This window comes from Arabidopsis lyrata (genome assembly GCF_000004255.2).
Source record: "Arabidopsis lyrata subsp. lyrata unplaced genomic scaffold ARALYscaffold_2, whole genome shotgun sequence".
Taxonomy (NCBI): Eukaryota; Viridiplantae; Streptophyta; class Magnoliopsida; order Brassicales; family Brassicaceae; genus Arabidopsis; species Arabidopsis lyrata.
The window spans coordinates 17,284,444-17,298,261 of record NW_003302554.1 but is presented as its reverse complement, the minus strand read 5'-3'; the positions used below and the strand labels follow the sequence as shown (position 1 = coordinate 17,298,261).

General features: G+C 37.5%; 4 protein-coding genes and 1 long non-coding RNA gene across 7 annotated transcripts; 2 read left to right on the top strand and 3 right to left on the bottom strand.

The window, feature by feature from the left end:
- The first annotated feature begins 616 nt into the window (after positions 1-616).
- LOC9325160 (histone-lysine N-methyltransferase ASHH1) lies at positions 617-3,563 on the top strand. Of its 3 annotated transcripts, XM_021036035.1 has the most exons (11): positions 617-701; positions 880-949; positions 1,029-1,093; positions 1,189-1,345; positions 1,508-1,594; positions 1,785-1,869; positions 1,958-2,051; positions 2,142-2,340; positions 2,448-2,482; positions 2,600-3,050; positions 3,132-3,563. In XM_021036035.1, exons 2-11 carry the CDS (start codon positions 929-931, stop codon positions 3,405-3,407), a joined length of 1,470 nt encoding a protein of 489 aa, XP_020891694.1. In that variant the 5' UTR covers positions 617-701; positions 880-928; the 3' UTR covers positions 3,408-3,563. The 3 variants fall into 3 exon arrangements, with proteins under 3 accessions (XP_020891694.1, XP_020891693.1, XP_020891691.1); XM_021036034.1 differs by having other exon boundaries at positions 2,600-3,563; XM_021036032.1 differs by lacking the exon at positions 617-701 and having other exon boundaries at positions 718-949; positions 2,600-3,563.
- A 203-nt stretch (positions 3,564-3,766) lies between these two features.
- On the top strand, positions 3,767-6,812 carry LOC9323718 (chaperone protein dnaJ 10). Its single transcript, XM_021033985.1, has 10 exons — positions 3,767-4,111; positions 4,324-4,383; positions 4,699-4,781; positions 4,876-5,035; positions 5,123-5,249; positions 5,361-5,519; positions 5,639-5,817; positions 5,910-5,990; positions 6,097-6,237; positions 6,440-6,812. Exons 1-10 carry the CDS (start codon positions 4,025-4,027, stop codon positions 6,557-6,559), a joined length of 1,197 nt encoding a protein of 398 aa, XP_020889644.1. The 5' UTR covers positions 3,767-4,024; the 3' UTR covers positions 6,560-6,812.
- LOC110230618 (12-oxophytodienoate reductase 2) lies at positions 6,759-8,384 on the bottom strand. Its single transcript, XM_021033986.1, has 4 exons — positions 8,214-8,384; positions 7,990-8,130; positions 7,522-7,829; positions 6,759-7,438 (listed from the first exon to the last, which is right to left on the bottom strand). The coding sequence occupies exons 1-4, from the start codon at positions 8,294-8,296 to the stop codon at positions 6,846-6,848; spliced, it is 1,125 nt and encodes a 374-aa protein (XP_020889645.1). The 5' UTR covers positions 8,297-8,384; the 3' UTR covers positions 6,759-6,845.
- An 805-nt stretch (positions 8,385-9,189) lies between these two features.
- On the bottom strand, positions 9,190-10,987 carry LOC9325159 (12-oxophytodienoate reductase 1). Its single transcript, XM_021033987.1, has 3 exons — positions 10,391-10,987; positions 9,986-10,293; positions 9,190-9,898 (listed from the first exon to the last, which is right to left on the bottom strand). The coding sequence occupies exons 1-3, from the start codon at positions 10,612-10,614 to the stop codon at positions 9,306-9,308; spliced, it is 1,125 nt and encodes a 374-aa protein (XP_020889646.1). The 5' UTR covers positions 10,615-10,987; the 3' UTR covers positions 9,190-9,305.
- Positions 10,988-11,780: 793 nt separating this feature from the next.
- On the bottom strand, positions 11,781-13,294 carry LOC110230619. The gene is made up of 3 exons (XR_002333733.1): positions 13,053-13,294; positions 12,654-12,856; positions 11,781-12,549 (listed from the first exon to the last, which is right to left on the bottom strand). It is a non-coding gene; the product is annotated as an uncharacterized LOC110230619 (long non-coding RNA).
- Between the last annotated feature and the right edge of the window lie 524 nt (positions 13,295-13,818).

Sequence of the window (13,818 nt, the reverse complement as noted above, 5' to 3'; positions counted from 1 at the left end):
GTTAGAGCCATTTCCTCTTACTTGTTCTTCTAGCCAATAACTCCTTTTGGATGTATCATGTATGTACCCATCACAATATAAACACCCAAAAAGTGATGCTTTTTATAACTAAATAAATGTATCTAACAAAATTGGGACCTCTTTTTTGATTTTTTCCAAAAATATTAATTTAGAATCGTGATACAATATTTAACACAAAATGTAATTAATCAAATGACATGTGTTCCGGTCTCAAAAATTATAATTATATTATGTATCGAATTATAATGAGACGCATTCAACTTCATATATATATATATATATATATCAATTTTGTTTAGTAGAAGTACTACTAAATACTAATAGATTGTTATACATTTTTAGATACAAAATATATCTACTTTAATTAAGGTCATAGGTTTAAAACATATATTTAGATATATCTAATATTAAGTAAAAAAAAGTGTGTCATGTACCAAAGAATTTAATCAAAAATTATATAAAAATATTTTTTTCTTTTTAGCTAAGTTATAGTATATTTTTTATTTTCTCAATTGAGCTGGGCCAAGGCCCAAGGCCTTACACAAAGACGATCCAGTTAACAAAAAAAAAAGGAAAGTCGGAAAACTCGCCGGAGAAAGGGAAGAGGTTACATTCTTTTCTTAACGCCGTCTGTTGTTCTTCTTCCTCGCTCGTCGTTGCGTTCTCTCTCAAACTCTCAGGTAAACGTCTTCAGTATCCATTTGTGTGTTTTTCAAATAAAGATGGGTGACTATGGTTTCGTTTCGTTTCCTTTCCAAAAGTTTGTGTCGATCTTAAAATTAAAACAAATAATGGGAAAGTGGGGGAGAACCTAATTCTCTCCGTTTGATAAACCTAATTCTCTCCGTTTTCTTGTAGAAACTTGACCTATACTAGGCCCTTAGTCTGATTGCGTCTCTGAAAAAAAATGCAATTTTCTTGTGATCCTGTAAGTGAAATTGGGTGAGATTTCGATTTGGTTTTTAGCTTTTTATATATTTATTTGTTTCATATGCGTTTGTCTCAAGGATCAAGAAGGAGATGAGCTGCCACAATATGAACACATCTATCAAAATGACTTCTCATATCGAAAGTAAGAGCCTTTCTTTTGATGCTGGCTCTTGGCTTTTGGTTATCTTCTCAATATGAGTTGTTATTTAAGTACACATTTGTTTTATGCTTCTATAGGCACAAGAAACAGAAGGAAGAAGATATTTCTATCTGCGAATGCAAGTTTGATTTTGGAGACCCTGACAGTGCTTGTGGTGAGAGATGCCTCAATGTCATTACCAACACCGAATGTACTCCTGGATACTGCCCCTGTGGTGTCTATTGCAAGAATCAGGTTTTTGAATTGTTTGCTTCTACATTTTGATGTTATTCTAGAATCTATGTGATTCAGAAGATTTGCCTTAAAGCTTGGTGATGTTCTGAGAAGTTCCTGTTCAAACTAATGTGAGCTAACATGAATGTTACTTAGTAGTTTTACTTGCTTTGCCGGTTACAGAAGTTCCAAAAATGTGAATACGCCAAAACAAAGTTGATCAAGTGTGAAGGTCGTGGTTGGGGACTAGTGGCTCTCGAAGACATAAAGGTCAGGACTCAAGCTTATTGCTGTGTCTTTAACATGTCTGATACTCTTTACCAAGATTTATGACAATTTCCATCACACTTCATTGATTTAATGCAAATGGGCAAATAACATGACTGGTGTATTCTTTTCTAAAGTAAATATTCAATTGTGTTTGATCAAATGACTGGTTGTATTTGATGCTATGATGCAGGCGGGGCAGTTTATAATTGAGTACTGTGGCGAAGTAATATCATGGAAAGAAGCAAAGCGTAGGGCTCAAACTTATGAAACTCATGGTGAGTAGAAACTTTACAGAGATGATGAGAGTGTTGTAATGATCTAGGTGACGTTAGGTGATGTTTAAATTGTGTGTTACATGGGCAGGTGTCAAGGATGCATACATTATATCTCTCAATGCGTCTGAGGCTATTGATGCCACTAAGAAGGGAAGCCTTGCTAGATTTATAAATCATTCATGGTAAAAGAAACAACTGGCTTTTTTACATGCTTCAAAGAAATTCATATCTATAAAACGTTCCTTATTGTTTCTTTCTCTATTTTCTTGCAGTAGACCAAATTGTGAGACAAGGAAGTGGAATGTACTGGGAGAAGTTAGGGTTGGGATCTTTGCAAAAGAGAGCATCTCTCCCCGGACCGAATTGGCTTACGACTATAATTTTGAATGGTACGGTGGTGCGAAAGTCCGTTGTCTCTGTGGTGCAGTCGCATGCTCTGGATTTCTTGGAGCCAAGTCTCGGGGCTTTCAGGCAAGTCCTTACATTATCATCCTAATAGTATTATTTGTCAGAAATTGGGAAGAATGATATTAATTATACTGGTCTATACCTAATCTTATGCCTTTCTACCATTTCAGGAGGATACATATGTATGGGAGGATGGTGACGATCGGTAATTTTCTTTTCACTTATTTTATGCGGCATAAAAATGGTCATAGATCATGTGAGAAAGGAATTTTTTTCATCTTGGACTGGCGATATTTTAGCCCCTGTCTTTTCTTGTCTCCAGGTATTCGGTTGATAAAATTCCAGTCTATGATTCTGCAGAGGACGAGCTTACATCTGAGCCCTCTAAGAATGACGAGTCCAACAGAAATGAAGAGAAAGAGAAAGATATCTCAACAGAGAACCATTTGGAGTCTACTGCTCTGATTGTTCAGCAATCAGATTCAACACCTATGGAGGAAGATGTTGTCACGGAGACTGTTAAAACCGAAACAGCTGAAGACATGAAGCTGCTCTCACAAAATTCACAAGAAGATTCATCGCCGAAGACTGCAATTGTATCAAGGGTTCGCGGTAACATTTACAAAATTAAGTCTGAATCTCTTCCAAAGAAAAGAGGCAGGCCGTTTTCAGGCGGGAAAACAAAGAATGTCGCCCAGAAGCATGTTGACATAGCGAATGTGGTTCAGCTACTAGCAACCAAAGAAGCTCAAGATGAAGTTCTCAAATACGAGGTAAAACAGTTTTTCAAGCTTATAGGTACAAATTCAACATCCTCTCAGTATCCGATGTGTTTGGTAAATTGTTGCTTGCAGGAGGTGAAGAAGGAGGCAGCAGTACGACTCTCGTCATTGTACGATGAGATAAGGCCAGCGATTGAGGAGCATGAGAGAGATAGCCAGGACAGTGTAGCAACAAGTGTGGCGGAGAAATGGATACAAGCAAGCTGTAATAAACTAAAGGCAGAGTTTGATCTTTACTCTAGTGTAATAAAGAACATCGCTTCCACTCCCATCAAACCACAAGACACAAAGACCAAAGCCGCGGAAGCAGGAAACGAAGACCATATTAAACTCTTGGAAGCCAAATGAGAATTAGCTTGACACCCGCTAAATTGCTAGGAAGGTTCAAATTAATGATTTATAATTGTATGATTATCAAAACGTGTTCAATATTTTTGTTTTTTCCTTAAATTGTGAACATAATTTCCGAATATAATTGTCACTTTATATATCATTGATCCATCATCTTACTTTTTTTTTTTTTTTTTTTTTGGTCGACATCGATCCTTCATCTCTAAGATATAATCTTTTTTAATTAATTTGTTGCCAAAAAAATGATTTATTTGAATTGAATCAATGAAGAAAAGGAAAAAGCCAATGAGAAGCTGACGAAAAACCGCGTGGTTAAAAATACATATAAATGGGTTTTGTGAATTCAAATAAAGACGAAGAAAAAGGTTACGACTTTATCTCTACTTTGACCCGACCAGCCAAAGTAAATTGAAAGAAAGAGCCAAAAAGCTTAGCGGTTGATTTTGAAATCTCGTCGCCGGCGCGTGGAGTGTTTTCGTCGGAGTTAAACAAGAGAAAGACAAGAGATTTGTGGTGTTCTTCTGCTTAGTTTGCTGTTATCCATCTCCGGCGATCTGAGTTAGTGAGAGATTTGGTGGAGAATTTTGATTGATTTGTGATCGAAGAGTATAGAGATGGTGAAGGAAACGGAGTACTACGATGTGCTCGGAGTTAGCCCAACTGCTACAGAAGCTGAGATCAAGAAAGCTTACTACATAAAGGTTCAATTTTTATCTTTCTCTTCTCTTGATTTCAAGGTACCCTTTTGTTTTTGGAATGTTCTTTGGATCCGGTGAGTTTGATTAGCCATTTGAATTTGGCAAGTGATGATTCCAGTACCCACTAATTGACAAGTGATTGTAGCTTTGTAATCTGCACAATTCCAGTTTGAGATTTGTTAGTTTTACGGTTATAGTGATTGTTTGATACACAGGCACGCCAAGTTCATCCAGATAAGAACCCCAATGATCCTCAAGCTGCACACAATTTCCAGGCAAGTTCAGATTTCTTAACTTTGAAAAACTTATTTAGGTGATAAGCTTTTGTTGATGTTGCCTACAATCATTAGTACCAACTTTTTCTGCAAAATGCTTTGATTTTTAGGTTTATCTACTGCGGGATAAACTCATGCTTTAGAATGGGAATTGGAATTCCTCTTCTATTTCTTTAATATTTTATGTATGGTTTACATGGCTAGTGCAAATGTTGGCATTAGTTTTGAAGAAAATCAAGCATAGAATGAAATTGTTTTACCATCTACTTTTATTGAATGTTTGGATAGTTATTCAACAAGTAACTTCTTAATCAGGTTTTGGGAGAGGCCTATCAAGTGCTAAGTGATTCAGGACAACGCCAAGCTTATGATGCATGTGGGAAATCAGGGATCTCCACGTTAGTCTCTTTTTCTTGTGTACTCTAGGGCATGGCTCTTTTCGGTGCAAAGTTTTGGGTCTCAGTGCTTACTTGTTTTTGTTCATCCTGTCAGTGATGCAATCATCGATCCTGCGGCAATATTTGCAATGCTATTTGGCAGCGAACTTTTTGAAGAGTACATAGGACAGCTTGCTATGGCATCAATGGCTTCACTCGATATCTTCACTGAAGGGGATCAGTTTGATACCAAAAAGATACAAGAAAAAATGAGGGTAAGTTTTGGATCAAAGTGTTCCCTGCTCAAACCAAAACTTCTTTGTGCAAAATTTGCTAAATTTGTCGATTGTGTTTGGTTTCAGATTGTCCAGAAAGAAAGAGAAGACAAGCTTGCTCAGGTTCTCAAAGACCGACTCAACGAATATGTGATAAACAGAGACAAATTTATCAGTAACGCTGAAGCTGAAGTAGCTAGACTTTCAAATGCAGGTACTATATTGTGTAGAGTGTTCCCTGTTCTGTAGTTATGCTTTCTCTTTCAATTGATACCATCTCTGTGCTAAAATGAGTCTCATCCCCTTCTATTTGGATCTTCTTCAGCTTATGGTGTGGATATGTTGAATACAATTGGGTATATATATGTAAGACAAGCAGCAAAAGAACTAGGGAAGAAAGCTATTTATCTCGGAGTACCATTCATTGCTGAATGGTTTAGGAACAAAGGTCACTTCATCAAATCTCAATTAACAGCTGCAACAGGTTAGATTAAAGAAGAAACTAAATCAAGAACAAATTTCTAGAATCTGGTCTTCTCTCTTAAGGAAGCAAGACATGTAGTGATTTTGTTTTCTTTTCCTGGCTGTTTATTGTCATCCTAGGCGCATATGCTTTGTTCCAGTTGCAGGAGGAAATGAAAAGGCAGCTAAATACTGAAGGAAATTATACTGAGGAGGAACTTGAGGAATACCTTCAGGCCCATAAAAGAGTGATGATTGATTCGCTGTGGAAGCTCAATGTTGCTGATATCGAAGCCACTCTTTGTCGTGTTTGTCAGCTGGTTGTTTAGCTTAACCAATACTCATGTTCACATCTGACCTCTCTGTTCAATTTTTCTGGTTTGTAAACTTATTTATGATTCTTTTTGTCTAGGTTCTTCAAGATCCAGAAGCCAAAAGAGAGGAGCTTCGTACAAGAGCAAGAGGGTTAAAAACTCTCGGGAGGATCTTCCAGGTAAAATCTGGTTTCATTTCCTTCTTATAGTGTGACGGGTAATTTTTCAAATGTGATTTGGGAATTAAGACAAAGACCTAAAGGATTTAACTTTCCACTCATCCAGAGAGCCAAGACAGCTAGTGAGAGTGATCCTTTAGCAAATAATGAACCTCAAAAATTAAACGGAAATGGAAGGGACGACCATGATAATACATCTACATCACCAAAATCCAATGAAGCATTTCACTCTACCTCTGGTCCTCAGGTATCATTTCACATAAACCTTTAGCTTCTCTTTGATCTTTCTATCTCTCCAAACTCATATCTCTCCATGTTCAACAATGGACAAATGCTTCTTTAGCTGACTTGTGTTAGATAGACATAACATTCATGCTTGTGTGTTTAGTAGAAACACACTGAAAAGGTTCAGATCGAAAGTAAACTGTTTTCTTGTTGGATATTCTTAGGAACCACAAAGCCCCTACGTGGAAGAATTCAAAATTGGAGATGAACAATTCAACTATTACTTCCCACGACCTGCACCACCTCCTGGCGCAGGGAAACACTCTTCGACTGGCTATGATTGATTCAGGTGAGATCGGGGCATATATATATATCAGTCTTAGCATATTGATATTGCAGTTGTGTACCATTATGTAAAATTATTCCTTTTTCTTTTGGTTTTGGGGGGGATTTAGCGTGCATTTGGCTTCTTAGAAGAAAATGATTGATGTTGAAAGCACATATAAAAGCTCTTTTGTGATAATGTGTTCATGGAAATTATTGTGAAGGTGTAGTGACTTAAGAGTATAAATAAAAAGCCAGAAACTTATTACATCATAAGGGAAACACATTACATTATTGATAACAATTTCAAGCTGTTGATTCGAGGAAAGGGTAATCGGTGTAACCCACAACAGGATCAGAAATATAAAACGTTGTTCTATCGTATTTATTCAGCGGTGCATCCACTTGGAACCTCTTTGGCAGGTCCGGGTTGGCCAGAAACCATCGACCGTAAGCCACCAGATCGGTCCGTCCCTTTGCCACGGCCTCATTCCCATCTTCTCTCGTGAAACCTCCTGCAGAGATGAAAGTCCCCTTAAAGGCTTTCCTCATCGGCATTAGTGTATGAGGAGAAGCTGATATATCTCCCACTGTTTTCATTCTGGGTTCAACCGCATGACAGTAGAGGATTCTATATTTGTTCAGAGATTCCACCATGTAAAGCCCTAATGCTTCTGGATTAGTGTCTCCGGATTCCATGTAGTCTGCAAAAGGAGATAGCCTGATTCCAACACGGTCTGGCCCGATCTCCTTGGCCACTGCATCGACTACTTCTAAAGCAAATTTACAACGGTTTTGCATTGAACCACCGTATTCATCAGTTCTATCATTCACTGTGTCCTTCATGAACTGATCAATCAGATAGCCATGAGCTCCATGAATCTCAACTCCATCAAAGCCTGGAACAACAACATTCAAAAGACACACATATAAGAGTCTTGAATGATATAGCTTCTGAAATTCCCAATCCGAATATGCTTACCAGCTTCCATAGCATTTCTTGCAGCAAGCCTAAAATCATTGACAATGCCGGGGATTTCTTCGATACTTAGCTGTCTTGGAGGAGTAAAGAGAGCTTCATCAATGCCATTAGCACGCATTTTAGGCATCAATGGCTTATCCGTACAAGAGATAGGAGCTTGTCCATTTGGCTGAAAACCGCTATTTGAAACGCGGCCAACATGCCAGATCTGACAGAAGAAGATACCACCTTTGGCATGAACAGCATCAACGATTGGCTTCCATGCCTCCACATGCTCTTTAGTCCATATCCCAGGTGTATCTGGATACCTTCAAGATCAAATCACACAAATGCAGTAGGATGATCAGCAAAAACCCACAAATAAAAACGTTCACTTTAATCGAAATCACACAAATGTGCAAGGATAAGATCAAAAACCCACAAATAAAAACGTAAACTTTAATGAAAAAGGAAGAATTTTTGAGCTACCCTTGAGCTGTATCTGAAACTCCGGTGGCTTCAGCGATGAGTAAACCTCCCGGTGTCGTTCTCTGAGAGTAATACAAGATAGCGTGAGGCTGAGGAACGTTTCCGTACGATCTCTGTCTCGTCAATGGTGCCAGAACAACCCTGAATAAAGAAAACAAAATGAATCAAGCTTATTTAATTTAGGGATTCAGCAAAAGTCAACAAAACGATAAAATTAAGATTACCTATGAGAAAGATTGAATCTTCCCATCTTATAGGGGGTGAGAAGAGGGATACTCTGTTTTGCTACTGCGCTTTCCATTTCCATGAATTCAGAACTGTGGATTTTGTAAAAACTGTTGATGAATTTAAATTTCTCTCAAAAACATTTTGAAAATTCCGTGAATTGTGGACGATATTTATACACATTGATCGATCAGAGAATTAGGAACGCAAGTGTTTCTTTTCACCTTTAAGGACGTGGTCACGTGGACGTCATTGAGGACGCATTTGTGGACCCTTCCTTAGAAATCCAACCACTTGGATTTTTGTTTATTTTCTTCATATTGACACTTTGAACTTACCCCATATTCCATGCTTTCTTCATCCTATGGTATCATCTTCTACAGTTCTGATTCTACTTTTGATTCATTTGAGATTACAGAACATAACAAATGGGGCCTCAATATGATTTCAACAGATTGTTCCGATGTATAACTTTGACCACCGACAACAAAAATTAGGTAGAGTTGGAGAAAGATGCTCTGTTTTGAAAGAAAAAAAAAATGCTCTGTTTTGTTTTGTTCTGCGCAGCATACGAAAGAAGGGAAGATATCATCATGAGAACACACTGGATTGCGGCATGATCACATTAAACTGAAATAAGAAACCAACCATCCTGTTAACTTGTGTCGGTCTTGTCTAGCCCACCTTGCTTGACTAGTTTAGGAACTAAAGGTCACTTGATCAAAACTTTTTGGAGGATACATAAGACAGCTTGCTATGGCATCAAAGGCTTCACTTGATATTGCCAAGAAAATACACGAAAAAATGAGTCCCTGATTCAAAACCCTTAATGTGTGTGCCATTATGCAAAATTATTCTTCTTCTTTTTTGTTTTGGCCTAATTTGATGTGAATTTGAGATTGTTAGAAGAAAATGATTAATGTTGAAAGCCCATGAAAGCTCTTTTGTGACAATGTGTTGGAAGAAAATGATCAATGTTAAAAAGCGCATGAAAAATCTCATTTGTGATAGTGTGTTTAAATTGCGACAATGTTCTGCCAGAAACTTATTACATCAAAAGGGAAACATATTACATTACTAATAACAGTATTTTAAGCTGTTGATTCGAGGAAAGGGTAATCAGTGTAGCCCACGACAGGATCAGAAGTGTAAAACGTTGGTCTATCGTATTTATTCAGCGGTGCATCCACTTGGAACCTCTTTGGCAGGTCCGGATTGGCCAGAAACCATCGACCATAAGCCACCAGATCGGTCCGTCCCTTTGCCACGGCCTCATTCCCATCTTCTCTCGTGAAACCTCCTGCAGAGATGAAAGTCCCCTTAAAGGCTTTCCTCATCGGCATAAGTGTGTGAGGACAAGCTGATATTTCCCCCATTGTTTTCATTCTGGCTTCAATCACATGACAGTAGAGGATTCCGTATTTGTTCAGAGATTCCGCCATGTAAAGCCCCAATGCTCCTGGATTAGTGTCTCCGGATTCCATGTAGTCTGCAAACGGAGAGAGCCTGATTCCAACACGGTCTGGCCCGATCTCCTTAGCCACTGCATCGACTATATCTAAAGCAAATTTGCAACGGTTTTGCAATGATCCACCGTATTCATCAGTTCTATCATTAACCGTATCCTTCATGAACTGATCAATCAGATAGCCATTAGCGCCATGAATCTCAACCCCATCAAAGCCTGCAACAACAACAACATTTGAAAGACACACAAATTAAGAGTCTTGAATGAAAAGGCTTGTTGAATTCCCAATCCGGATATGCTTACCAGCTTCCATAGCATTTCTTGCAGCAAGCCTAAAATCGTTGACAATGCCGGGGATTTCTTCGATACTCAGCCGCCTTGGAGGAGTAAACATGGCTTCGTCAATGCCATTAGAGCGGATTTGAGGCATCAATGGCTTATCCGAACAAGAGATAGGAGCTTGTCCATTTGGCTGAAACCCGCGATTAGAAACACGGCCAACATGCCAGATCTGACAGAAGAAGATACCACCTTTGGCATGAACAGCATCAACGATTGGCTTCCATGCCTCCACATGCTCTTTAGTCCATATCCCAGGAGTATCTTGATACCTTCAAGATCAAATCACACAAATGTGGAAAGAATCAGAACCCAAAACCCACAAATAAAAACGTAAACTTTAATCAAAAGGAAGAATTTTTTAGTTACCCTTGAGCTGTATCTGAAACTCCAGTGGCTTCAGTGATGAGAAAACCTCCTGGAGTCGTTCTCTGAGAGTAATATATGGCAGCGTGAGGCTGAGGAACGTTTCCGTACGATCTCTGTCTCGTCAATGGTGCTAGAACAACCCTATGGGAAAGATTGAATCTTCCCATCTTATAGGGCGAGAGAAGAGGTATACTCTGTTTTGCTTCTGCGTTTTCCATTTCCATGAATTCGGATTTTGTAAAAACTGTGGATGAATTTAGATTTCTCTCAAACACACTTTGAAGTTTTCCGTGAATTGTGGAAGATAATGGATATATCCGCACATATTTATACACATCGATTGATCAGAGAATTTAGGAAGGCAAGTCTTTATTTCGTCTTAAGGGACGTGGTCGTCATTGACGACGCATGTGTGGACCTTCCTAAGTCCATCCACTTGGAATTTATTTATATATTCATGATGACGTATTCATTGACGACATTAGAGAAGCTTAACCACTTTGAACTTAACTTATATTCCTTTCTTTGTTCCTTCCTACCATCTACAGTTTGGATTCGACTTTTTGATCCATTGGAGCTTATTATACAGAACATAACAAATGGGGCCTCTTATAATTTCAATCACTTCTTTTTTTGATTGACTTTCCGAAACTTTGACAAATCGACAAAAAAAAAGGTAGATTTTGGTGAAATATGCTCTCTTATTACAGTATCTACGCAACATAGTAAAGACTAAAGAGGCAAAGATTGAATCAAAAGAATGTGAATTGAGACATAAGACGCACTGAATTACGGCATTATTACATCAAACAGAAATAAGAAACCAACCATTTTTGGGTGTTTATGTAGCCCACCTTGCTTGACTAGTTTAGGAACAAAGGTAACTTGATCAAATCCCAAGTGATGGCTGCAACAGTTTGAAAGAGACAGAGCTTTAACAATTTGCCATTGTTGGAATCAGATTTGGGCCTTAAGTTTATGTTATTAGCCCAGTTTTTAAATTCCTTGACTTATAACGTTTTGTTTTGTGTACTTTTTTTTCAAATAGTAAGTTCTCTTATTCTGGTGTTGGGAGATGCCTTATGCCTATCAAGTGGCAAGTGATTTAAACACAACGCCAAGCTTATGATATGCATGTGATGTGGAGAAGTCAGGAATCTCAGTGTTAGTCTCTTTGTCTTGTAACATGTATCTTCTCGGTGCAAAAGTGTTCGGTCTTTTTCGTTGGCGTGCTTACTTGTTTTTTTTCATCTTTTCAGTGATGCGATCATCAATCCGTGGCAATCTTTATAAGTTTTTTGGTAGTGAACGTTTTTGGAGGATACATAAGACAGTTTGCTATGTCATCAGAGGCTTCACTTGGTATTGCCAAGAAAATACACGAAAAAACTGAGACTAAGTTATGATTTATACAAGTTCCCTGATTCAAAACCCTTAATGTGTGTGCGAATAATAAGGCTAATACATACCTCCTATGCTTCCTATGCCTTGTTGCCCACTAGGACTGATTGGCAGGCAAAATTGGACAAGCCTTTGAAAAATGGTTCATGACAATGTACATCAATATCTAAATCTTGTTTTCTTTTCTAGCAGGAATCGGAAAACGTGTAGAGAGAGCTACTTTCTCTATATATCTGTTTTATAGAATTAGTGTACCTAGTCACCTAGATTCATTCCCATGAAACACCTTCAAAGCTCTTACTCCTAGCGTTTATACGTCTCTCAATCTCACGTAATGAATTCAAAAATCAAAAGTAATTTATTAGAAGATTAATCATCAGATTAAGTGTTTAAATTTACATCAAGTTCAGTTTGTTTCTTTGAAGTAAAAATACTTTTAATAATTAAAGACTTTTAGTTAAAGAAAATTTTAAGAATGGGATGCTAAGTTCGATTTGTTTTCAACGTACTTAAATCTAAAACTTAGATTTTTAGAAATAAAAACATTTTGTATCATCAAAAAGCTTAAGTTAAACATTTAAACATTTTGAAAAAGACGGGATGCTAAGTCGAACTTCTTTAATCCTACCACATTTACACAGTCAGTCTCTCTCCAAGTCTACTCAAATCAGAGATTCGAAAACACAAACCTTTTCGTCTTTATCGTTCTTGCGGCATCTTCCGCTGTTCTCTGCATAGACTAACGCGATTCCAGAATCCTACAAGCCAGTAGAAGAATGAAGCTGATTCTTGCTACAATGAACCAAACATATATTCGTTGGTAAGACTACTTTTTGAGACGGAAATATGTATATAACCATACCTCAAACTCTTGTATTCACATCTTAATTAGAACCATCAGTTTGGTAGGAAAGTTCATTAGGAAGGGACAGAACAAGCAAGGTTTTGCACCATATCTCTTTTCCAAAATTTTGGGTGATTGCTTTAACAACTTGCTCATCGGCTCTATACACATCCAAACGATCAACATAGAGCAAGACATCTATTGTTCTGTTCACAAGAAACCTGCACAATAGCCGAGAAACACACAACAACTATCGTAAAAACTTCCACACACACACTCAAATATACAACTTCAGCCTAAAGCCGATACTCATAATTCACAATTTCAACAGAAACCCAAACAAAATGAAGAGCTTGTCAAACAAAATGTCATCCAAGCCAATCAGCGAAGAGAGATTCCAAAAGAGTTGCTACTGACCCGGTTCAAAGAGTACTTAGATTTGCAGCGTCTCCATACTTCGGTACGAGGTTTGAGAAACCAGCCTACGAAACTTTTGGATGTTCTATCACACAACTCCCAAAATGCTTACTGAATCATTTTTCTGTGAAATTATTCTTTTTTTCTGTGGTTTTGGCGTAAATTAATTAATGTGGATTTGGGCTTGTTAGAAGAAAATGATTGATGTTGAAAGAACATGCAAAAGCTCTTTTGTGATAATGTGTTGGAGATCATGTGTTCTCATTACTATTTGTGTTGAGGCACAGGCTAAGCTATACAGGTTTTGTCATCTTCAAAAGCATTAATAATTGCAGAGACCCATCATTTTTCTAAAACTATTAATGATTTTTTTTTTCTCTCTTTGTATATAAATGATACTGTAATCAAGTAAAGAATAGCTGGAACAAAGGACAAACTCAATAATTTGGTTTCGAAATATTTGGCTTTGAATGTGACGGTGTGACTATGACCAATCGCAAATTGTGATTGTTTCTTTTATATTCGACAATTATGATTATAATAAAATGTGAAAGCTTAAACTCTCTTCATTTTCAATTTTTAATCAAATGGTATATTTACACATCTCGATATTTTCCAACTAGATTAAATATATAGAGTATGAAATAAGTACGTATTCCGTTATAATTACCGTTAAAATTTGGCTGTTATCAGTATTCAGTACCGTGTGGCTTAATTTAAGACTGACTTTAAGTAAACTTTTGATAAAATAATCTCGAAATTAAAA